This window comes from Rhinolophus sinicus, chromosome 5 (genome assembly GCF_057876585.1).
Source record: "Rhinolophus sinicus isolate RSI-liver-muscle chromosome 5, RSI-T2T, whole genome shotgun sequence".
Classification (NCBI taxonomy): domain Eukaryota; kingdom Metazoa; phylum Chordata; class Mammalia; order Chiroptera; family Rhinolophidae; genus Rhinolophus; species Rhinolophus sinicus.
This window is the reverse complement of record NC_142505.1, coordinates 6,727,659-6,753,556: the sequence shown is the minus strand read 5'-3', so window position 1 is coordinate 6,753,556 and position 25,898 is coordinate 6,727,659. Positions and strand designations below refer to the sequence as shown.

The 25,898-nt window shown below is 44.0% G+C and overlaps 2 protein-coding genes across 2 annotated transcripts in view; both read right to left on the bottom strand.

The window, feature by feature from the left end:
• Nucleotides 1-2,727: 2,727 nt before the first annotated feature.
• GPX1 (glutathione peroxidase 1) lies at nucleotides 2,728-3,947 on the bottom strand. The gene is made up of 2 exons (XM_019723860.2): nucleotides 3,519-3,947; nucleotides 2,728-3,288 (listed from the first exon to the last, which is right to left on the bottom strand). The coding sequence occupies exons 1-2, from the start codon at nucleotides 3,912-3,914 to the stop codon at nucleotides 2,929-2,931; spliced, it is 756 nt and encodes a 251-aa protein (XP_019579419.2). The 5' UTR covers nucleotides 3,915-3,947; the 3' UTR covers nucleotides 2,728-2,928.
• Nucleotides 3,948-4,881: 934 nt separating this feature from the next.
• RHOA (ras homolog family member A) overlaps nucleotides 4,882-25,898 on the bottom strand; it is a 50,457-nt gene continuing 29,440 nt past the window's right edge. Inside the window, exons 3-6 of the mRNA XM_019723861.3 lie at nucleotides 12,053-12,210; nucleotides 8,445-8,565; nucleotides 7,019-7,149; nucleotides 4,882-6,135 (exon numbers count right to left, since the gene is read on the bottom strand). Of these exons, the coding sequence (XP_019579420.1) occupies nucleotides 5,962-6,135; nucleotides 7,019-7,149; nucleotides 8,445-8,565; nucleotides 12,053-12,208 (582 nt within the window). The 5' untranslated portion in view covers nucleotides 12,209-12,210 and the 3' untranslated portion in view covers nucleotides 4,882-5,961. The remainder of the gene's footprint in view (nucleotides 6,136-7,018; nucleotides 7,150-8,444; nucleotides 8,566-12,052; nucleotides 12,211-25,898) is intronic.

Below are 25,898 nucleotides of genomic sequence, written 5' to 3'. Positions count from 1 at the left end.
ACCCTCGTCATGCAGGGTCTCTGGTCCGCTCCCCACACAATAACGCAGGATATGGTGAGGCCAAAAAGGAACACCCATGGTGCCATAGATACGGGAGTCATACCACTATATTCTTGATGGCGGCTGGTTGAGACACAGGGAGCAAACATTGCCAGTACCCCAACAAGGGGTCTTCCTGCACCCCAGTTTCGCTGGCGGCCGGTTGAGACACAGGAAGCAAGATCCACACAATCCACAATCCGCCATCAGGTTCTCTGCCTGCCAACCAACCAACCAACCAACGTAGCCACGGCAGTTACATCAGTGGCTAATTGGACAACTGGCCACAGCTGACGGCCAACCACCACCCAAGCCAGCACCTTTCCACGTGAGGCCAAGAGCCTGGAAACTGTTCCCTGGGACTCTGTCCCCACACCCTTTACAGGAAAGGGGAGAGTTGGAGCAGGAAGTCTCTCCCCATGTGCTTAGCTGTAGGTCATCTAGTAGGACGCCACATTCTCATGACCATCTCTGGAGGTGGGCTGTGGAAAGTTTTAACAAGCACCCACGTGACTGTTGAGCACTATTTGTTTAGCTTCTGGGAACAGGACCTGGTACATCTCTGCACTTGGCTCTCTGGCTTCAACTCCAGCTGCTTCCCCGAAACCACTTACTGAGGAACACACAATCCACAGCACCTGACCCAGCTGAACATTCTTTATGGAATATCCCTTCCCCCAGCTCCTCGACTCCATTCTTCTTCCTCCCAGGTACACTTCTCTGTCACCTAACCTGGAAGGATTGTGAATCCATAGGTCTCAGGCTTAGGCCCCCAATCTTTTTCTTGTCACTCTCCCCTGGTAACCTCATCCTTTCCAATGGTTATCTACTGTGCCCTAGGTTAGACCTTTGTCTCCAACCCATATTCCTTTTCTGAGCCTCTTGTAACCACCTGCCCTAAATACCTCCACTGGGATGCCTCATGCACCACATCTGAATCTGATCACATCCTCTTCTCCCCACACCTCCTCCTCGTGTTGTCCACCTGTCAGTGAGGCCACCTTCCTGCCTCAGGCCCTCACACACTGTGCTGCCTGTCTGCCTTCCATCAGCTTGTTATTCAGCTGACTCTTACTGACCTCTCCTCAGCTTCACTGTCACTCTTCCACGTGGCCAGGCCTTCAGTACTACGTCAAAGAACTAAAAATGCTTTTAGTAACTATGTATTGGCTTTCTGCTTTCCTGAGAACTGTGTCTCTGGTACCCAGCAGAGCCCATAGCACAGGACTGAGTGATGAGTGGAGTAGGAAGGAGGCAAAGGGCTTTTGGGAAAGAGATGTGGGGTTTAAGGTGGCCTGGTATACCCAGATACATCCAGATGTATAGGTCCTATTCTCCATTCCAGGAATCAAATCTGAGATCTACAAATGATCTTCAAAAGGCCCTGGCCCTGTTTAAGTGGGAAGGCCCTGTTCTCTTTATAATGACACATTCTCATGACCATCTCTGGAGGTGGGTTGTGGAAAGTTTTAACAAGCACTCACGTGATTGTTACATTTGCTGACTCATGTCATATGCCGGCCCTGTGGACCCTGACATGGCCAGCCCCAGTCCACCTCCTAGACTCTTACCTCCTGGGGAAGCAGACCAGTCACTCACAGACACAATCAAGATTCCTGAGTTTTGAGAGGAGTACATGTGGGGCGGGGTACAAAGGGGAACAGACAGCTCTGCCTTGATCACCTGAGGGGATTCCAAACCTAAGGCGGGGAGGCCTTGTAGCCAGAGGGAGGTGGGCTTGTGCAGGAGTTATGATGGAGGAGAGCTAGAACAGGTGCAGAGGGCTTCATCTCTTAATAACCTAAGGGCAGACAGAGGGGGGAAGTAGCAGCAGATTCTTATGGCTGGAGGAAAAGTTCCCCGAGAATTGGCTCAGACACCGAAAGGCCTTGAGCCACCAATTTGAGTAGGAATGCTGGGACCCTGGTACCTCTGGCCCTGTCTGGACTGGGTGGACACTGCAAACATTTATCTGGGTACCCGTCTGCCATAGCACAAACCACATCCACGCCCTGCAGAGTCCCTTATACTGTGATAGGAAGTGGTCCCAGGTATGTGTGGGAAGATTATGGACAGCAGGGCCAACAGATGGAGAGGTTGGACCTGAGCCACACCTAAGCAGCAGCAGCTGGCCTCCAAGATAGGCCCCTACTGAGCCTGACCATGCAATTGCAACTGCCAAGTGCCACGCAGGGCATAGTCGGAGGGCAAGTGTACACTCTTCTTATTCTGAGGGAAAAGAATTTGTCATGTTGCGTGACCTTCCAACTGTGTAAAAAAGGCTTGGGTGGGCTTAACACTTGGAGAAGCCACAGGCTCAATGAGTGGGAGCCCACGGTGTTACTTTTTTATGAAGGTCACTTCACACCCAGCAAATATTCAGGAAGGAGAGGCCCACTACTGGGGTTAGGCAGTCAGTCCTTCACTTGCCTTCCTCTTTTTGGAACAAGGACTTCCTCTTCTACCAGGGTCTTAGGAAGGCCCTATTGCATGTCCTGGCAAAGGGAGAAACACTGGCCCGTGCTTCCCACATAGGGAAGAGTGGATTCCACACACTGCAGACAAAGGATAGAATGTTCAGGCTTGGCTAGGACAAGGGGTAATGAGTGAAGGCTTAAGCTCCCAGCCCTATGACAATGAGGTTAGTAGGGAGTGTTCCCCACTGACACTGACAAGACAAGCACACAGTTCTACTGACACCCAACACTTTATTGTGAAGAATGGTGGTGTGGGAGAGGGAAGCTGGGATGGACAGGACCAGCGCCCATCTCGGGGATTTTCCTGGACATCAGGCGTTCCTCCGTGCAGGTTTAGAGGAAGCACCGTCATGGATGAAATCCCCAGAGGGCAGCACTGTGACCGCCAAACAGCAGGGCCAGGAGAGCCCCCCTACGCACAGCTGGGCCCCTGGGACAGCAGAGCTTCAATGTCAGGCTCAATGTCGATGGTGGGAAAGCGGCGGCTGTACCTGCGCACAGGCACGCCGTCCGGGCCCACCAGGAACTTTTCGAAGTTCCAGGAAACGTCGTTGCGGCATACCGGGGACCAGATGATGAACTTGGGGTCGGTCATGAGCGCAGTGGCGTCGTCACTGGGCGCGGGCAGAGTCTCCCGCAAGAAAGCGAAAAGGGGGTGCGCCTGAGCGCCATTCACCTCGCACTTCTCGAAGAGCGTGAAGTTGGGCTCGAACCCGCCTCCAGGTCGGACGTACTTGAGGCAATTCAGGATTTCTTCGTTCTTGGCGTTCTCCTGCGGGAGGGAAGAGCAGTTGGGACCCGGGGCCGCGAGGAGGGAAACGTTCTGACCGCAAACAAGGAGTGTTTGCATGAGTCATCAGGCTCTTTGCCCTTCTTGCACAATTCCGGGTTGGACCTGAATCCCAGCCGGGCCTAGCGCCGGAGGGAAGCCTGCGGGCGGCCGCCCCTTGGCAATCCTAACCCCAGCTGCACGCCCAACCCACTCTGTCCCGCCCCGCGTACCTGATGCCCGAACTGGTTACACGGGAACCCGAGCACGACCAGGCCCCGGGGCCCGAGGCGCCGCTGCAGCTCGTTCATCTGGGTGTAGTCCCGGACCGTTGTGCCTCAGAGCGACGCCACATTCTCAATGAGCAGCACCTTGCCCCGCAGGGAGCCCAGGTTCACAGGATCCCCGCCCGCCAGCGGGCGCGCGGAGAAGTCATACACCGAGCGCGGGGCCGCAGCCGCTCGCGCAGCCGCCACCAGCTGAGCGGCGCACATGGCCGACGTTTCTGAAGGGGTAGCGCTGGGGACCGAAAAAGGGTCCCGAGCTGCGCCTCCTTTTAATAAGCGGGCGATGGGGTCAGGTGGTGAAAGCACTTTTCCGGCTGCTCCTCCCCCTCGGCCCCGCCTCATCCGGCCTCCGCCCTCCCGGGGCGGGTGACCAGCGAGGCGAGGCGGGAGGGTGCGGCCTGACCGGAAGCGGACACCGCCCAGACCGGAGGAACCGCTGGCGCATCTGGTCGAGACAGGCGGCACAGCGCTGTCACGGCTGCAGCCGGGCGCCCGTTACCCCGCTGGGCGCGGGGGCCAAGGTCTCATAGGTTTCTCAGTTAGGGGTTGGAGCCAGGCCAAGACAGCAGCGGGCGCTGCTCCTGGCCAGAGCACTCCCAGCCTGTGCCATACTACTGTGCTTGCAGTGTGTGCCCTATTGTCGCCAGGTGCAGAGCGAGTTGTGACTTGCGATGATGGTGCGGTTGGCAGCAGCTGCCATGGCAAGTTCTGCGATGAGGCTCCGTGGGTTCTAGAACGGTTAAGTTGGAGGAGGGTGGGCAATGCTAGGAGCAGCCAGAGCTCAGGCTCCAAAAGCCAGCTCTTACTCATTTCCCCACTGTGGGGCTGCCTGGAGCATGTTCACGTCCAGGCCTCTGGGCCCCTCCTACTTTTACACCCCCACCGCGGCACTGCCCCAGCCTCCTGGAGTGGAGCCCAAGGACATGCCCGGCTGTGGACCCTGCCGATGTCAGCCTACCCTCCATACCTAGTCAACTTCATCTGGAGCTCAGTCCTGGAAGTAAGACACAAACTGGACAGGGACTCAGAAAAAAACATCACACTCCAGATTTGTGCAGAATGACTGCTGGGACTGCCCCTTATGTCTCCTCAGGCTGCATTTCCCACCCCATCCCACTCTGAACTTGAATGTGACAAAGATAATTGTTTCCATGTTCTTAGGAGGAGCTAGGTTAGTGCCCGATTGGGGAATGGGGTGGTGGTGGTGAGCAAGATGGTAATTTGCACTCTGAAGGCATCTTCCAGAGCGAGCTAGACTGAATCCATCCTCCCTCTCCCAGCCCAGGAGAGAGAAACACAAACACCAGGATACAGGAAGTTTAGAAAACTGCCTTTATTCTATTAGTAGTTGGAAAAATTAACTGGTACAGAAAAAAAGTTTAGTCAGCTGGAGAGAAGAGAGAAACCGAGCGTCACCCATGAGAACTGGTGGTTCCTCTGGGAGGGAACCTGGATACAGTGAGGAGAAAGCACTGTGAACTAGAGGCTGACCTTGCAGTCCAGGAGACAGATTGTGCCACCTCTGGAAGAGTCTGAGTGCCTCTGGCATGAAACCAAATTCCTATTTACTTAGCCCAGCTCTGGGGAGGGGTACTGGGATATATGGGGATGAAAACAGGATATGGCCATCTTTTATCAGAGAAACTGACAAAACGGGAATTTTAAAAATGAATTTTTCATCTGATTTTATTTTCAAATACACTTTCTTTTTTAAAAAACCAATACACTTTCTGTGGGGATGACAAATATCAGTATTAGGAAATCCAATTATACAAAAAAATACTACATCTAGTCTGGGGTAGATATATTTATTTTTGGTAACATACATTAAGTGGCACTAATTACACAGTAACTATAAGGTAACTAACATGAAACCACAGAACTGTAACTTTGCCACAGCTGCATGGACCTGGGCCTTTTTGGCTCCACATAGTTTGAAAAACCTAGATGGCCACTCCAGAGCTATGCTAATGAAATTTGTTAAGGAATAAAAGCTCTGAAGTGGTGACTCACCAGAGAACTTTGCAGCTGACAGATGATAGGCAAAACTTGTTAGTTATGAAGCAGTTACAGCCTAATTCACAAAAGTTACCGTTTCTCTTTCTAGAAAGAAGCAAGAAGTTAAGAAATTCCTTGAATTAGTGCCTGGTGTGTCAGGTGGAGTGCAGAGGAGGGCTGTTAGAGCAGTGTCAGAAGGACCCCAGTGGATCAGGTGGGTTGGACATCATTAATAATCATGGTTGGCTTCTAAATACTGGTAGCAAGATGACTTCTGATTTGTAATCTTAGGTAAATTATAGATAAATGAAAAAGGCCAGTAATCATACACTAAGATTAATAAACAGCACTTCAAAATTAACCGCATGAGGGCTGTGCTTGCAGCAGGGTTTCACAAGACAAGGCACCCGGATTTTTTCTTCCCACGTCTGGCTTGCAGAGCAGCTCTCGTGGCCATTTCAAAAACCTCCCTCACTCCATCTTTGGTTTTTGCTGAACACTCCATATACCCAAAAGCACCAATCCTGTTTGCCATATCTCTGCCTTCTTCCGGTTTTACCGGCTCCTAGCAAGCAAAGAAAAAAAGAGCATTCAGGTAAGTGTTATATACATACAGTGAATAAGTGTCGAGTATTCAAATTCAGCTAAAAGACTTCTTTTAAAAGCTACCAACCCCCCAGGTTTGAGTTCTGTTTATGAAAACTCATGGTCAGTGACCCCTACCCCAATACATCCGTATCAAACAAGCTCTTCTCTGGGAAATAAAGAGAAAGAAAGGAGAGGCCAGAGAAGTCCTGGAGGGTTAAAGAGGGAGTGAAGGGCAAGCTGTCAATCCAGGGTAAGCCCTTGGTCTTCCTGTAGTTAGCTTCGCAGAGGAAAGAATGCCCATGGAAGGAAATAAATCCTGAGCCTGACATTCAGACAAAACACTTCAGTGGGAGAACCTGGGCTGAAGACCTCAAGGCACTCCTCCTGAAATACGGAAGCCCTGCCACTGGGCACCTGGCTTCTCAGAAGCCAAGATGCCACCTCCAGGATCACTTTTATAAAGGCATCAGGGATCTCTGTCTGGACTGCCTGCCCTCAGAATTTTCCAGCCCTTCAGTTGCCACCAATTTATCTTTGGCCTCACAGATATATCAAGGTAATAACTAGAGAGGGAAATCAAGAGCCTGATAAAGTTCCTGTATCTGGAGCACTAACTACTGCTGTGATGGTCCCTTCTCAGGCAGGCATTCTTTGGGGGCACAGCACAACCTCACAAGAGAGGTTCCGTCTCTTATGACTAAACCCCAGTCAAGAGGGCCACATGAACAGAGAAGCTTCTGGGACTCTCTCTGAAATAGCCTGGCCTAAGAGGGTTTCCGCTGGACTCCCTGACCCTCCGCGCTCGGGTCCTTCACGTTCAGCAATGCTACAGGAAGACAGAACCCTGCCCCAGACCATGCCTGCTTCATCTTGGCTAGCTCCCGCCTTGTGTGCTCGTCATTCCGAAGATCCTTCTTGTTCCCAACCAGGATGATGGGCACGTTGGGACAGAAATGCTTGACTTCGGGAGTCCATTTTTCTGGGATGTTTTCTGAAAGAAGTGAAATGCACATAACTTAGGGATACATACAATTCTATCTTAAAGAATCTCTAAGAGCCCTAATTAAATTGCAAAGAAATTACTTCGGATATAACCCCCTTCCCTTAAGCACAGAATCACTGGCTTTCCTGAGTCCCACCAAGCGCAGCCTCTGGAGGTGGAGCCCAGGGAAAGGCTCTGGAGCAACAAAGGATCGAGAACACAGGGTGGCTCCACAATGGTGCCAACCACCCCACGGAGGAGGCTTCCTATCTGTCACTGTTGGCAGGTGATTCTGACCACAGCTTACACAAGGGGGTCCCTGTTCTGGGGCTACAGCTGGCCCAGAGCCCACGTGTTCTCTCTACACCTTGCTCACGGACCCTCAGCATGGGGGACCCCCACCCTGTGTGTTAGTGGTATTTCAAATGGCTGAAGAGTGATTTTTGAAAATGAGTGCTAAGCAGCTGTCGCTTCTTGCCAGTACTGTACTAATCTGGTCAAGTTGAATGTACATCATGGTGGACGAGCGGCCTGGGTTCAACCTCCCACAGCCACACCTTGGGCACATCAATGTCAGGGATAATTTTATACAATGGGGTAACAGTAATATCTACCTTACATAGGGTTATTTTGAGTCAATGCATACAAAGTACTTAGTATGACGATCACTTAAATGGTACTGTTTGTAGTTTGAGACTATTTTAGAAGTAAACCGTTCACTCTCTGATTTCAAGGCCTTGGTGCCTTGTTTTGCAGAGTGTGAGGTCAGTATTATTCAGTCTTTCTGAAGTAAAGTAGCTTCTGCAATATGTGGCCAACTAAGCTAGTGGAATAGTCAGGTTCAAGTCTCTTTATTAGCTAAGACACTTTAGAAAAGGGCTAAAACAGGGCTTTAAAAACACTACTGGGAAATAGCAAGTCACTAGTCCACATGTAGGGAGGTAGCAGACTCAATATGAAGTATTGAGAAAAGGTATGGGCAACCACACCACACCCCCAAAAAACAAAACAAAACCAAAAAAACGACTGCCCCAAGTCTTAGTCCAAAAGATGGCTTTGTATTTGTATTCGGAACCCACCTACTTTACAAAGTGGACGCATGGCAGCCATGGGAGACCTAAGCTGAAAAGGACCCAGGGCCCAGGCTCAACAGACCCAAGGCTCTAGAACTCTGGCCACTGATGATTCCTTCTCTGAAGATCATGTCTGCTTTTCGGCCACTTGATGCCCAGAAAGGACCTGAAAACCCAGGTGTTGGCCAGGCACACAGGTAGTGACAAACATCAAGCTGCTGGGCTACTCACCTAAACTATCAGGGCTGTCGATGGAGAAACACATCAGTATAACATCGGTGTCCGGGTAGGAGAGGGGCCTCAAGCGATCATAATCTTCCTGCCCAGCGGTGTCCCACAAAGCCAACTCTACCTGTGACAGGAAAAATAAACACAGGCGTGTAAGGTTAATCGCATTACCCACTTTCAGAAGTGATGTTTACTACAGTATATTCAAATGGCAGACTGTCCAAAACAGTAAAACACAGGAGTGTTCACTTTTATTAGAATCAAGCTTGATGGTAGAGGGTGTGTTTAAATTGTTTTAGGTTGAAATTTCTCAAAATCACAAATTTTATGAACAGATACAAGAACAGAATAAAGTGTATAATTAAAGATGTCAAGTCAAAAATAACTCTGTAGCTCCTAAGTAGTATTTAATTATAAATAATATTCTACATTGGAAAGTGGATGAACAAGAGGGAAAATCAAACTGTAAATAACATTCCACCAGGTACAGAAGATAGGGAAAAACCAGACTGAGTAATGTTTCCCAGTATGTCTCAGTCAACCATTTCCATACTTTGTCTTACCATTCTTTTCCAATGTGGAAACATGGAGACAAGAATGTATTTGAGTTGGTGGGTGAGAAAAAGACCATGCTAGGTGTTAGGCAAGGTCTGAGCTGATAGGAAAGGACTCTGGCTCTGCGTTTACTGCTGAAAAAATGTCGGACTGGCTGAAAGCATCACATAGGGTAGGATATGCCCCTCATACCTGGGAACTTGTCCACCACTGCAGCCAGCACTGTCACTTCTTTCAATCAGAGTGGATTTTTAATACCCTCTGTTCAGAGGTCCTTCAGGGCCCAAGGAGCTCTCCTTGTAGTGCTTGGAATGTCCTTCTAGCACCTTCACAGCCCTTATTTCAGTTTCTAAATATCATTACTTCCTTAAATTGATGGCTAATTATCTCTTCCACCCTCAACTTCTGCCCCAGGATGTGTCACTTCCAACCTCCATAAAGCCCCTTGCACTTCTCTCATGCTCACACCATCAGCTTGGTGTGGATCTATGACATATACCCAATCCTCACAACTGGTCTGATCTCAGAATGTTAGAGCTCATTGACTCTCTTCCAAATCCCATTCCCCTGGCCCCTCCACACCTCATGGGTGTTTAGTCAGACACACCCAACCCTGATTATCTCCTGCTAAATGATTCCAGGGTGTTGGGCCTGCCTCATGTCAGAATGGGCCTTTCCATTTTTGGAGGCCTACTTCTGGGACCATGACCTAGAATCTTGGAAGGTTCCCTAGGTTATGTTAGTGCATACTCTTACACAACATTCCCAGATAGTGTCCTCTCTCACTTTGGTGGCTACCAAGTTGCTCTAAGGTAAGCAGCTAGGCTGGGATACCCTCTTCTAGATCAAGCACCTTTCTTTCAGGGTTTCTTCTCCCTGTGTAAGGGGGCTTCCCTATCTTGTCACGGTCAGGCATGTTCAAAGTTGGCAGTGCAAGAAAGACACTAATAATAGACCATTCCTCAAGGTTTTAAGTCAAGGTCCCTAAATTTCTTACGGGTAAGATTCTGATTGTTCTAAGACTCCCAAGCACAGATGACACTGCAAGAGGACAGAATAACCATTACTGTCCCCAAAACATATACACATACATACTGTCAGGTGGCACATTCCCAACTGATGGTCACAGACACATAGTAACCAACAGCTGCTCTCGCTAGAGGGAATGACAGGATAAAACCAGCAATATGCATCCACGAGGCATTTGACAGACAAACCTGACCCTGCTTCCCTCAAGCCCCTGCTCTTTCTGTATAGATCTCAGCACATTTCCACCTCATTTGTCACAACTGTGCCATGTGTCTACACAAAACCAGTCTTCCAGGCCCACAGAAACACCTGTATCCAAGCATTCACACAGAGAACCGACTGAGTTGAATTGGCAACACTCAGTACTGACGAACCACCTGCAGGGTAGGATTCAAGTTCTGTTAGGCTGGAATTTACTGGGTTTCCCCCCCCTCCATGCATTCATGGCCAGAAAAGTGCCTTGTGGTTCTTAATGGCATGACTGCAACTGCATAAAATGGACTATAAACTGTAAAGGAGGTTTTGAGTATGCTATTGTTCAGCCCAATCTGGAAAGTGCTGTGGTGTTTCCAAATGCATTCAGTTAATTCGAGAACCCTGATGTCACTTGTAAAATGGTTTAAGTCGCATTGAGTTGTCATGTCTCTTTAATCTGCTTTTATTTGATATAGTTTCTCAGTATTTCTTTGACTTTCGTAACTTTGATTCTTCTGAAGATCACATCTGCTATTTTGTAGAATGTTCCACAGTATGGGGTTGTCTGGTGTTTCCTCCTGGATAGATTCAACTTAAGGATTTTTGGCAAGGTGATGTAGAATCAATTGCTGCTGTGTCTTCTGCATTCCTCTTATCACACGGTGCACAACTCCCACAACAGGTGATTTTAATTCTTACCATTTGATTAAGGTACTGTTTGCCCGATTTCCCCAAGGAAAGGTGTTTTTCAGTCTTTATAATTAGCAAGTATCTCGTGTAAATGTCCTGTTCCTCATCAAACTTTCACCAACTAGTTTTTACCATCTCCACCCCCAAAAATGGTTTAAGCCACTTTACAAATGAAAGCAGCTCAAAACTTAGGTGGCTTACTCATGGTCACAGAACTAGCAGGACAGCCTATAATGAGGAACCCTAGAATTCTGACCGCTGGCCTAATGTGCTTTCCACATTTGGTGTCACAAACTCGGGGGAGGTAACACAAGGATAGAAAGCGACAGTAGGTAAAGCAGGAAAATGAGAAGGGAGAAAGGAGATGGAATTAAGAAAGCCAGTATACTAGGTGCGAGCAGCAGGAGACATCACTGGATGCCCAAGGGGACTGAGTGTGTTGCAGAAGAGCCCCTTCTTCTAGTTCTCTTTTCAGCCGACCTGTTTGCAGTGGGGAATCTCACTTCTCTTCAAAGGCATACAGAGTGCTGGGTAAGACATTATTTTGACAACAAAAGGGAGCAGAAAATTAAAAAAAAAAAAAAAAAAGTACTCTTAATTCCTGAAGAGTTTGCCCCAGTCCTGCCAGTGGGTTTTCGGGACAGACATAGGAAAACACTGTCCTCACTGACAATAAGGGGTAATTGAAGCAACTGTGGCAGCAGTGTTTATGTTACAGTCAAAAAATGTTTTAAAAAATTAAATGTAAGATGTCTAAATGTCACACTGCTGGTGGTATTGATCAGTATAATTCTTTGAGAAGCATAATTAATAAGAACCTCGTGACCTAGTAATCTCATATTTCTACACTTAATGAAATATGACAGAATAAAAAAAAGTCCATCCATCCAAAGAGGTTCATTCAAATATAAATAGAAAAAAGCACATATATTAAGTCTTCCCCACATGAAATACATATGAATGTGGACAAAGTCTAGATGACAGCATTTAAAAATGAACAAGTTGGGCTCAGACAGCAGGATGAGAATGGATGTCTCTTTTTTGTAACTGTTGTATTATCTACTGAAGGCTGAATTCTCTACAGGCTCTACGAACAACGTAACATGCAAAACAGCATCTGCTGTTTCAGAAAGTATACTCACCTGCTTTCCATCCACTTCAATATCTGCCACATAGTTCTCAAACACCGTGGGTACATACACCTCTGGGAACTGGTCCTTGCTGAAAACGATGAGCAAGCAAGTCTTGCCACAGGCTCCATCACCGACAATCACCAGTTTCTTCCGGATGGCAGCCATTGCTGCAAACAGGAGACAAAGGTATTATCTAGAGTGCCATACTAGCTTCAGGCTATGAGTCACACTTTTCTGACCATGGGGCACAAGCCTCTATTAGCACACTCAATACAAAATGGTAGTACACCTTTTCCACTTGGCATCAAAAGGTCACACCAAAAACCAATAACCAAAATTATACTTAATGGTAGAAAGACTGAAACCTTTTCCCCAAGATCAGAAACAAGATAAAGAGGTCCATTTTTGTCACTTCTATCCAACATGATACTAGATGCAATCAGGCAACAAAGTGAAATAAAAGACACAGATTAGAAAGGAAGAAGCCAAACTATCTCAATTCACAGAGGACAACGTCTTATATATGGAAAATCCTAAGCAATCCACTAAAAAACTATTAGAACTAATAAAAAATTCAGCACGGTTGCAGACTATAAGATAAACATACAAAAATCAATTGTATTTCTATATCCCAGCGAAGAAAAAATTCAAAATGAAATTAAAACAATTTCATTTACAACTGCATCAAAAAATAAAATAGGAGTAAATTTAATAAAAGTACAAAACACACTGAAAACAACATTGTTGAAATAAATTAAACATCTAAATGGAAAGACATTCATATTTATGAACCAGAAGACAATATTAAATGGCAGTATCTTCCAAATTAATCTACAAATTCAACACAATCCTTATCAAAACCCAGCTGGCTTCTTTGCAGATACTGACAAGCTGATCAGAAAATTCAAATTGAATTCAATGGACCCAGATGGCCAAATAATTTGAAAAAGAACAAAGTTACAGGATTCATACTTCCTGATTTCGAAACTTACTGCAAAGCTACAGTAACCAAGAGAGTGTTGCACTGTCATAAAGATAGTCATAGATCAATGAAGTAGAAATGAAGAGTCCAGAAATAAGCCCTTACATTTCGGGTTAAGTGATTTTCAACAAGGATGCCAAGACAATCAATCCAATGGAGAAAAAAGTCTTTTCAACAAATGTTGCTGAGATAATCGAATAGATACATTTGAAAGAATGAAGTTATAACCCTGCCTCACATCATATACAAAAATTAACTCAAGGCCCAAAGAGCTAGAACCATAAAGTATCTTTAATTTAAAAAATGTGATAGCTGGGAGAGACTCACTTCAGACTGAAAGACATATGAGGTGTGATCAAACAACACGGCGAATATTTAAATAAAATAAAAAAAATTACAATAAAAGACACATTGCCATTAACCCCCCTCAAAATACTCCCCCTTGCTTAGAACACACTTATCCCATGGTTCTTGCCACTTTCTGAAGCAGTTCTGGGAGTCCTCTTTCACCGGTGTCTTTAATTGTGCTGTCGTGGCTGCCTTGATGTCTTGAATCATTATGACTTTGGGGAAGAGCCAGAAATCTCATGGTGCCAGATCCGGTGAATAATGTGGATGAGGACACACTGTGATGTTTTTATTTGACAGAAATTGCCATATACCAGAAGTGATATGGGACACGGAGCATTGTCATGATGGAGGATGATTTACAGCACACTTTAAAATACACCGTCTCTCAACCATAACTCTCACCTGACTGACTGCACCGAACAAGTTGCAACTTGTCACACACTGTTACTAAGGTTTGACATGCTGCTTCCCGTACTAAAGATCCCTGCCTTTCCCTTGGATGGCACTCAGCAGCAGCATTCACCGTATTTTGTGATCACAATGGAAAGGCTCCGAGTCACACATCGCTCCTGGTACGGCAATTTCTGTCAAATGAAAACATTACGGTGTGTCCTCATCCACTTTATTTATTGGGTCTGGCACTGTGCGACTTCTGGCTCTTCCCCAAAGTCAGAACGACCATGAAAGGTATACGTTTTGAATCAATTCAGGACACCGAGGCAGCCACAACAGCGCAACTAAAGACACTCACGAAAGAGGACTTCCAGAACTGTTTCAGAAAGTGGCAAGAACGATGGGATAAGTGTGTTCAAAGCAAGGGGGAATATTTTGAAGGGGATTAATGGCAATTTGTCTTTTATCGTAACTTTTTTTAAATTTAAACATTCACTGTATTGTTTGATCGCACCTCATACAGAGACTGAAAGTAAAGGAATGGGAAAAGATTTTCATGAAAATGGAAAGGAAAAAAAAGCTGGAATAGCAGTACTTATACCAGACAAAATAGACTTCAAAACAAAGGCTATAACAAGAGACAAAGGATCCACTAATCCCACTTCTGGGTATTTATCCGAAGAAACCCAAAATTACTTTAAGGGGATGTGTGCATCTCTATGTTCATTGCAGCATTGTTTACCATGACCAAGATGTGAAGGCAGCCTGGGTATCCATCGATGGATAAAAAGATAAAGAGGAGGTGGTACATATATACAATGGAATATTACTTGGCCATGGAAGGGAATGGGTTCTTGCCATCTGCGGCGGCATGGGTGGACCTAGAGGGTATTGTGCTGAGTGGAGTACGTCACAGAAAGACAGGTGCAATATGATTTCACTTATATGTGGAATCTAAAGAACAAAGTGAACAAACAAAACAGAAACTCATAGATACAAAGAACATTTTGATGGTTGCCAGGTGAGAGGGTTGGTTAGGGGTGGGGGCAGTGAAAAAGGGGAAGGGATTAAGAAGTACAAATTGGTTGTTACAAAGAAGTCTGGGACATGTAGGGTATATAGCACAAGGAATTTAGTCAATAATATTGTAATTACTATGTATGGTATCAGAAGGGTACTTAGATGTATCAAGGTGATAAATGGGAGGGGGTTGGGGGAAGGGTGGAAAAGGTGAAGGGATTAAGAAGTACAAATTGATAGTTACAAAATACTCATGGGGATTGCTCCTTAAATTATATAAATGTCTACCCATTATGCTGTATACCTGAAATTAATATAAAGTTCTGAATGTCAACTGTAATTGAAAAATTTTAAAAGGGGGGAAAAGGTGAAGGGGAATAAGAGGTTCAAATTTCCAGATATAAAACAAGTCATGGGGTTGTAATGTACAGCATGGGAATATAGTCAATCATATTGTGACAGTGTGATATAGAGTCAGATGGTTGTTGGACTATGATGGTGATCACTTCTTTAGGTGTACAAACGTTGAATAACTATGGTGTATACCTGACACTAATATAATATTGTATGTTAGCTATTATTTTTTATTTTTTAAGCTACTATTTTAATAAAAAAAACTTTAAAAATGCGATAAAATATACATAAAATTTACCATTAACAAGTTTTAATTGTACAGTTTAGCAGCATTACATATATTCATACTGTTGCGCAAACATCACCACCATCCGTCTCCAGAACTTTTTTCACCTTCCAAAACTGAAACTCTATCCTCATTAAACATTAACTCCCCATCCCCCTTTCCCCTCCCTCCCACCCCTGACAACCACCGTTCTACTTTCTGAAGTCTATGAATTTTACTTGTCTAGCTACTTTATAAGTGTAATCAGACAGTATTTGTCTTTGTGACTGGTTGTTTTCACTCAGCATAACATTTTCAAGCTTCACCCATTGTTGTAGCATGTGTCAGAATTTCCTTTCTTTTTAAGGCTAAATAACATTCCTGTGTGTGTGTATACCACATCTTGTTTACCCATTCATCTCCTGGTAAGACATTTGAGTTACTTCTACCTTTCAGCTATTGTAAATAATATATGTTTTACAATATATTGTGAATAGTATATTCACAAATATATTTATCACCAGCAAGCAAAGAAAAAATAAATTGGATTCATAAAAAATTTTAGAACTTTTGTGCTTCAAGAGTTATCAAGAAAATGAGAAGACAACCCACTGAATAGGAGCAAATGTTTACAAATTACATATCTGATAAAGGACTTGTATCTAGAATATATAACTTTTACAACTCAACAAAAAAAGCAGCTTAGGTGGGGTGGTCTGGTTCAGGGTCTCTCTTGAGGCTACAGTCAAGATGTTGATTTGGATCCAGAATATACAAAGAACTCAATAATAAAAAGACAAAAAATCCAATTTAAAAGTGAACAAAGCATCTGAATAGATATGACCCAGCAATTCTACTCCTAGGTATATATCCAAGAGAAATGCAAACATGTCCACACAAAAACTTGTACACGAATGTTCATAGCAGCATTTGTTATCCATCATAGTCAAAAAGTGGAAACAACCCAAAAGTCCAATAACTGAATGGATAAACAAGATGTGGTATACCCATACAATGGAATATTATTCAGCAATAAAGGGGGAAGTACAGATACATGCTATACCATGGATGAACCTTGAATGTTACGTATGTGAGAGAAGCTAGTTACAAAGAACCACATACTGTGTGATTCTACTTATGTGAAATGTCCAGAGAAGGCAAATGCAGAGACAGACAGTAGATTAGTAGTTGCCTAGGAAAAGGAGGAAGAGGGAATAATTTCTAAGAGAATTGTGGGGTTTCTTTTTGGGATGATGAAGTTTTTCTAAAATGACTGTGCAACTCTGAATACACTACACACCACTGAATTGTACACTAAATGGGTGAGCTGCAAAGTATGTGGGTTATATTTCAATAAAGCTGTTACCAAAAAACATCCATTAACAAAAACAAAAAAACCAAACCAGACATGCAGACTTCCTCCCTGACTGTTGGTGAAGACTAACAGTCAGTCACCCCAATTACCACCATTCCCTCTTGGAACAGCACTCCAATTTTCACTTTGTTGCCCAGTTAAAAGACTTTATTTCCCAGTTTCCCTTAAAGCTAGGTATGGCCATGTACAAAGCTCTAGCCTATGAGATGTAATCAGCAGTATCGTTTGGGACTTCTAGGAAGTCTTTCTTAAAGAGAAGTTCTATGCCTGTCCTGACCCCCTACCTCCTTCCTGCTGCTTAAACCTCCAGCCAGGGCAGCTTTGTAAACAGCCACACTCTGGAATTGGAGGAATCAAAGGCAGACGGAGCCTGGATCCCAGAGGATCTGGGGAGCCAGCATGTTAGCCACAGACTATCTATTTCCACACTTCTTTTATGTGAACGAAAACTAAGTAACTGTCTTGTTTAAGGTGGTATTTTTCAGGTCTCTGCTACTACCTAGAGTCAAACTAATCCTCAACAAAACACATGCATTGACAAAACCACGATGTCTAAAGGGAATGTTTCCCAAATTGCAGTGGCTGAGACAATCCACCGGGGTATATGAAGGGAACATCAGAAACTCATCTTTTTCAGTCTAGAAAACATAACAAATTTAGCTTTAAAATTTAATATAAACTCATAAACAGAAGGTTCCATAATGGGAATGGCTGACAGTGCTGCCATCACTCATTTGCAAGTTCTCAGCAGTGACATATTGCAGTGACTATGTGACTAAATGCATACACAGACATATATTATGCTTTAACCAAACGCACAGTATGATCTAGTGATTTTTAAAGATTTTTTTTTTGCAAAAAAGTAGTGGATTGAGGATAGTACTAATAATGAAAGCACAATAATAAGCATATACATGAGGAGAAATGTGCTCATTATAATTTTTTTTAAATTGGGGAATATTGGGGAATAGTGTTTTTCCAGGACCTATCAGCTCCATTTCAAGTCGTTTTCAATCTAGTTGTGGAGGGCACAGCTCACTGGCCCATGTGGGAATCGAACCAGTGACCTTGGTGTTATGAACACTACACTCTAACCACTGAACCAACTGGCTACCCTACTCATTATAATTTTTTAAACAACGGGACATGCAATCGAAACAATACCGCATTGAGACCAGTCATTTAAACTAGAGCCCAGCACGCTGGCCAGCCACTCAGTGCCTATATCCCTCCTTCCCTGCATTTTTGCTTTGGATCTCCATGGATATGGGAACTCCCTCGAGGTTCTGCACTTGTTTCACTTGTGTTTTGTCTTCCAACCAGACTGCAAATCACCTCAGAGTGAAGAACATCCGAAATTTCTTTGCAGTCTTATGCAGTTTAGCATTTTCGTGGGCATGTAGTAGGTATTAAGTAAATCCAAAAATAAAACAATTTTTTTTTCAATGAGAAAGGAGCTAGATTACCTCATTTCTAGTCTCCCAGGAAATAATCCAGAGCACAGACACAAATGAATTTACCTCATAAAAAGTCCTTCCTCTACGTTGTCTGCCTGCTGACATCTTGATAGGATTCGTAAGCAATGTTCTGTTTTCCTCATGCTCTCAAATTCCTGTCAAGATTTTTATACTTTATACATCTCCTCAGGCCTAACTTGTATCTGTTTGTGCCCCAAGTCAAACACCCTTACAGGATGCAAACAAAAGAATTCATCAGGAATCCCCTGGTTCAAGAAAAGGCTCCATCTCTGAATAGCATCCTTCCTAGAAGGCACTCAATTCTCGAGAAATTCTCTCAATTGAATGTGCTTAAAGACACACAAAATGAAAATGAGAAACCAAACAGGCTCTAGAAAATTTTCCTTGGGGGAACTTTGGCCCAGGAAATGTGTAAAACCATGCAGCCTCTACTGATGACAAAAACAGGAATTATAATTATGGGACAAAATAAAAATGAAAGCCTACAATTACAAGGTGATTTCTGGGACGCTGCGTGGCAGTCTGGTAATACAACTAGAGATGCTAAGACGTGAAAAGTACAAACATTGGAAGATGAAACTTGCTGTTATTTCCTGAAATGGCCCAGGAATATTTTTGGCTCTAGCATCTTTCCTTTCCACTTTGCTATAATCCAGTATCTTTTCAAATTACATGGCTTGTCATCTTGAAAAAGGAAATCATGCTGGGCTCTCTCTGCAGTCTCTCTGCCAGATGTGTCATGAAAATTGAGCCTAGAAAAAAGGCTCAATTCAGTCTCAGAAATAACTCTTAAGAGCTTTGAATAGAAGTTGATTTTTCCAGTAATAGTCAATTAAAAAATATGTTTAAGTCTCCTGTAATAGTATACAAATGACTACCTGTTTCTTTTAAAAATTATGATTTCCTAAGTTCAAAATCTTTAGTGTAAGTTACTGTGCTACCCTCACTCAAGTCAAAAGGAGCTCTCTCATGGTGCGGAAAGGGCACAGAAAATACCTACTCCAAGTTATGTTCTTTGCCATTACCAGACCAGTCTTTCCCCAAATCTCAAAAAACAATGTGTTCACAACAAAAAGACAAACAATCCAATTAATAAATGGGCAGAGGACATGAATAGACACTTCTCCCAACAAGACATACAAACAGCCAACAGATACATTAAAAAATGTTTAACTTCACTAGCTATTAGGGAAATGCAAATCAAAACCACAATGAAATACCACCTCACACCTGTTAGAATGGCTATCATCAACAAGATAAATAATAACAAGTGTTGGAGAGGCTGTGGAGAAAAAGGAACCCTCATTAACTGCTGGTGAGAATATAAACTGGTACACCTGCTATGGAAAACAGAATAGAGGTTCCTCAAAAAATTAAGAATAGAACTGCCATATGACCCAGCAATCCCTCTCCTGAGTTATCTACCCAAAAAATCTGAAAACACTTATCTGTAAAGATATATGGACTCCAATGTTCACTGCAGCATTATTTATGGTGGCCAAGACATGGAAACAACCAAAGTGTCTTTCGACAGATGATTGGATAAAGATGTGGTGTATACACACACACACACACAATGGAATACTATTCTGCCATAAGTTGAAACACTGCCATTTGCGACAACATGTATGGATTTTGAAATTATTATGCTAAGTGAAATATGTCAAATAGAAAATGTCAAGAAACATAAGAGTTCACTCATATGTGTGATATAAAACTGAAGACAACATGGGAACAAGACAAAGAAAAAAACCCTCAGACACAAACTGTTTAGTGGTTACCAGAGAGTAAGTGGGGAGAGGATGGTAGAAGAGGGTAAAGGGGGTCAAATATACGGTGACAGAAGGAAGACTGACTCTGGGTGGTGAACACATAATGCAATATATAGATGATGTATTATAGGATTGTACACTTGAAACCTATGTAGTTTTGTTGACCATTGTCACCCTAATAAATTTTAATAAAAAAAATAATAAAACAAAACAAACGAAAAACCCCACAATGTGTTCCTTCTGGCTATGGAACAAACTTTAGCAAACTACATTAAGCAATGATTGTTAATAAAGAAAACCAATCTTGCACTGTATTTCCCACCCATATGCAAACAGAAAGGGTGCCCATGAAAAGCAATTGCGGGGAGCCATGCAGTGTCCTGCAGAATCCCACACTTAGCAGACACAAAAGCAGCCAGCTCACTCTCAGGAGCCCACACCCTAGCCCTCTAGTGCAGCACTCCTCCAGAGGGTGTGGGATCTCAGCAAGCATCTCTTCTGGGGCCTGGCATCACAGGAGGCACTCCGGAAACTGCAGTTTCTACTAGAGGGTCTTCTGCTCCTGCCGCAGCCTAACCTTGCAGTTCACACAGTATTGCCTTGCCACCTGCGGTATCCCACACCCCCTGCCTCTCTCCCTCTGTGCTGACTTCTTTCTTTCAATCTACAACGAAGTGCAGGGTGCTCCTATTTTAAAACAATACATCTTCCCACATCCATGCTTTCCTCTAGTTACCTTCCTCTCTCTGGCCTGTTTCAAAGAAAAGGTACATATTTCTGCTGCTTCATGCCCACTCACTTGCTTAAATTCTTCCAACCTGCCTTCTGCCCAAACTTCTACTGAAACATTCTCTAAAGTCACCATGAGACTACTTTCACAGAATCTAGTCTTCATTCTCCTTGATATTGTGTGTTGCAATTTACCCCCTATCCTTGGCCCTCCCTGCCACACGCTGATCCCTAAGTCTTCTGTCTCCTCAGCTCCAGCCTCCACACCTCATCGTTCCTTCCCTGGTTTTTTACCTGCTCGTTCTCCTAATATTCTACCTATCTCTGTGGATTCCAATTCTTCAAATATGAATCTCTATCTCTGTTCAAGTCTCTGTTCTCCAACTCCTGACACACCTGTACTGTGTTCTATATACCAGCACCGCAAATTTAACGTCTCCAAGACATCATCCCAACCAGCCAAATCTTCTCTTCCCAGTTCCCCAATGTTGGTGGTGAAAACAAAATTACACTCCTAACATATTCAGCTCAGTGTAGAAACCCTGAGGTGAACCGATTCGATTCTTACTTCCTTTGTTCTTCAGAGCATGACTACTGTCAAGTTCTGGGGAATTCTACCCTTTCATGGGTCTCACTTCTACCACAACCCCCTTTCCATTCCCACAGTCATCATTCCAGTTGAAGTCTTCAGTACTGCCTTCCTGGAAAAAAAGCAGAAAACCAACTGGTCTTCTTACTTCCCTTCTATCCTGCCTGCAGCAGCCAAATTCTCCATTCCTATGTCCGGCTTTCAGTCCATCGTGCCTTTGCTCAAAGGAGTTCAGAAGGTCCTCAATGCCAAAATCAGGTCAAGACACCTCAGCCTTACCTTTAGGGTCCTCTAAAACTCTAACAGCAACCTATTTTCTCCTCCCACCTTCTCGCCATTCCTTATCACACACCTGGTTCCATAACTGTCCTTTTTAAAACTCTTCCACCTCAGCTCAAAGCAATGCCGTCTTTTAAAATTTCTTCCAGTTCCCCAGAAAATAACACTAAACTTGTACACCTCAAGTATTATTAGGTTGGTGCAAAAGTGTGCTTTAAAAGGTTAAAAATTGCAAAAATTGTAATTACTTTTCCACCAACCTAATACCTTCCATTTTAAACCCTATTTCTGGTCCAACACCTTTCACATCCAAAAACCAGGTGCTGCCTCCAACTGGGGCTTTGGACCTCTCTTGGTCCTTATACACTTCAGTTCAACCACTTTTACCAGGCATCTTACTGTATGTGAGAGAGAGAGCAGTTGTACAGAGGGTGCCAAAATAATGTACACAGGGGGCCGGCCCGGTGGCTCAGGCGGTTGGAGCTCCGTGCTCCTAACTCCGAAGGCTGCCGGTTTGATTCCCACATGGGCCAGTGGGCTCTCAACCACAAGGTTGCCAGTTCAACTCCTCGAGTCCCGCAAGGGATGGTGGGCTCCGCCCCCTGCAACTAGCAAATGCAACTGGACCTGCAGCTGAGCTGTGCCCTCCACAACTAAGACTGAAAGGACAACAACTTGACTTGGAAAAAGTCCCGGAAGTACACACTGTTCCCCAATGAAGTCCTGGTCCCCTTCCCCAATTAAAATAAAAACAAAAATGTACATACATTTTAAGAAAGGAAAAAACTATTAAAATTACGCTGATGGTAACCACTTTGGGCACCTCTTGTAATTGCAGAAGTCAAATGTGACTAGTATTCATCTTTTGTTGTCGGTATATAGTGAGTATTACAATTTTAATAGTTTTTTCCTTAAAATGTGTATATATTTTTTGGGCACCCTTTGTACATATAGTATATACAAGGCGTGCCAAAGAAATGTACACATTTTAAGAGCTGTTATCTATGTATTACTTTTCGAAGTTGAACTGAATTACAGTAGCAATGTGTAGTACTCGTATGACATTCGCTCAAAAGATGACATTAGTCAAATGAATGCTACTATCATTCATTGTATTACAATTTTAATACCGTTTTTCTTTTCTTAAAATGTGCATACAATTTTTTGTCACCCTGTATTTCTGTGTGCTTGACTCACCCATTCCTGGAGTATAAGCTCCTTCACGACACTACTTCTGGCATAGCCTATACCACAAAGAGCTATATTCCAGCTGCAGCAAATGTAGCAAAGACATGCTGAATAGGATCCATATAGAGAGAGGTAGGGTTTACAGGCAGGAATTCCCGTCCGTTCTCAGGAAGTTTTTTTTGCTTTCCCGTTCCTGAATCCCGAGATACCAACTGTTTTCTGTTCTCCACGATGCATCGTCTCCACGAAGTAACGGCCAATACTACCAACCACCTGGGTTCAAGGAGCCGATTTTCCCAATTTCCCGACCAACTTTTCTCAGGATTTCAGAACGGGAAAGTGAAAAGAATTCCTGAGAACAGGCAGGAATTCCCGCCTGGGAACCCTCGAGAGAGGAATAAGAAAGCCCAAAGGAGGGGCATGTTTCCCAAAAATACTGACAAAAAAATCTGATTCCTTGGCCCTCTCTGATCAATCTTTTCTTGAAACAATGACTTTTTTTTTTCCAAAAAAGAGGACTCAGCAGATAGGAAACTGGCACACACAAAAAAAGTGAAAAGAAAAGAATCAGAAAACTGAAATGCCAATCAAACTACCACAGGCCAAGCACCAAAATAATGAAAGACTTCAGAAATACTATTTGGACCTGGATACTCAGTAGAGAATTTCAATGACATTCCTTTGAAAAACAGACTACCAAAATATGTCAGCCTGAAGCTACTTTCGCCTGACTTGCTAGGGATGTTTTTGGAGTTTCAACATTCCAGCTTCCCCCCTTTAGATCTGATATACCACACATGTTTGCTACCTGCCTTTTAAAAGCCTCGAATTTTAAGTCCAAACACACTTCCTACCGTCACTGTATTGCAGCTGGATCCCTCAGAGCTAAAAAAAATCCCGTAAAATGCTGCCAGAAAGGCAGGTAGCACCACAGCAAAGATGCTTGCTCTTAGTGGTTACTGTTCATAGGGGGACAGTGGACCAAGTATATCGGGCCCAGCCCTGCCCTTTGATTTACAAGGTCAGGAACATTCCCTGGAAGGGAACACATGTGGTATCACTGGTTGTACAGCCTCTCAAAATCAACCATAACAATGAGAACTGAAGGTGTCCAGACTTGGATGTGGAGCCTGCCTTGCCTCTGGTGTCTTGCCTTGATGACAGTTACTACTCTACAGGCAACATGAGTCTTTCCCGTTTATTTTCACTCACAAAGTCACCAATGACCACAAAACAAAGTCAGTAAGCCCTTCTAACTCTGCGTCCAGAATGCTTTATGCTACCGTAGTAGGGTGAACGCAACAACGCACCCTACTGTGGACAGGAGTCAATGATCCGGTGGTTAAAGCATAAAACAATGAAAAACTGTTAACTGTTACTTAAGAGTTTCTATTAAAAAGCAGGAACCTTTGTTTTATTTATCCCAAGATTGGCTATTAACTGGAACTCAGGAGGACAGGACGGGCCCTGCTACTGAGAAGCACAGCTGGGAAAAAATGGCAAGAGGTCACCCTTCTGGAAACCACCACCTTCCCCCTACAAGAGGAAATAGGGCTGTCTGGACATAAACATCCTCCCCTGAACAGCAGCAAGAACAGAGGGTAAGAATGTCTTTTGTGATGTACAAACCCTGGTTGCCATGGTCGTCAGTACTCAAAGCAATGCCTTTTCAGGGCGACTTCCTCTGCTGGCAATGATGATGAAGCACTTTCCGAAGGACATACCTCACTGGCTCCATCACAGCCTGGGTTTTTGGAGGAAACCATAGCAACCACAAGATACACTTCTCTGCCACATCTGATAGATGTCTATCGCTAATGATGGGACTCTCGACTCCATTTCTGCCTTACCCTACTAACTGACATACAACTGCTTCAGAAAAACACCCTATGTGCTAATCATTCTTCTGGTCCTTTCTTTAATAATGACACAAATGGTGTCAGAAGTTTCAAAATCTACTGTACTACAACAGATCCTAAGAAACTGTGTGGATCTTCAAAAGCCATTGTGACACCTTACGTTGGTTTATCACGATGCACTTCCTATATATTTGACAGGAACTGATTTGATCCTAAACTTCCAGAGGTAGGTATAATTATCACTCATCCCCATTTTAGCAATGGGGAAAGACGCTTAGAGGTACTAGATTTTACTGAGCGTAAGGCCAGTATGTTATTAAAATACATTAATTTTCAAGCTGAAAAACTCTTCTGGAATAAGGTTCCCATCTGTTTTCAGAGAGGTTACCGAAACGTTACTTGGACAATTTGGGACAGACAACAAAGGATTTACTCATTGCCAAAGAGCCTACAAATCAATCACACTCAAACTCTATTAGTCTAAATTTCTGCCAGTAAACAGAAACTAGGCAGAGTCTACTCAGCAAACATGTCACAGGAACCCAGTGACCACTAACACCCATGTGGGACATCTAACTGGTCACATGGGGTGGGGGTTCAACAAGTACAATGAAAGAAGCTATTCTATTAAAGTGTGTATATACCGCGTTTCTCCCAAAATAAAACCGGGTCTTATATTAATTTTTGCTCCAAAAGATGCATTAGGGCTTATGTTCAGGGGATGTCATTCTGAAAAATCATGCTACGCTTATTTTCCGGTTAGGTCTTATTTTTTGGGAAACATGGTACATACACAAAAAAGTCTTTCTTAAAAATAGCTTTATTTAAATATAATTCACATAGCACACAATTTACCCATTTAAAGTATTCAATTCAGTACAGCATAGTGATTATGATTAATACTACTATACTGCATACTTGAAAAGTTGCTAAAGGAGTAAATCTTTTTTCTCCCCTCTTCCCCCCCCCCCCCCCCCAGTTCAAGCCAGTTTCTCAGTCTAGTGTGTAGGACACAGCTCCCTGGCCCATGCTGGTGTTATGAGCCTTGCGCTCCCCCAGGCTGAGGGGGAGCTGTGTCGACTCACGGGAGCCAGTCGTCAGTAGGCCGCTCACAAGAGCTCACAGCAGCTCTCACCGGCCACTCACGATGGTTACCAACTGCTCATGGTAGCCCACGGCAGCCCATGGCTGCCGGCCACTCACGCTGGCTGCCGGCCACTC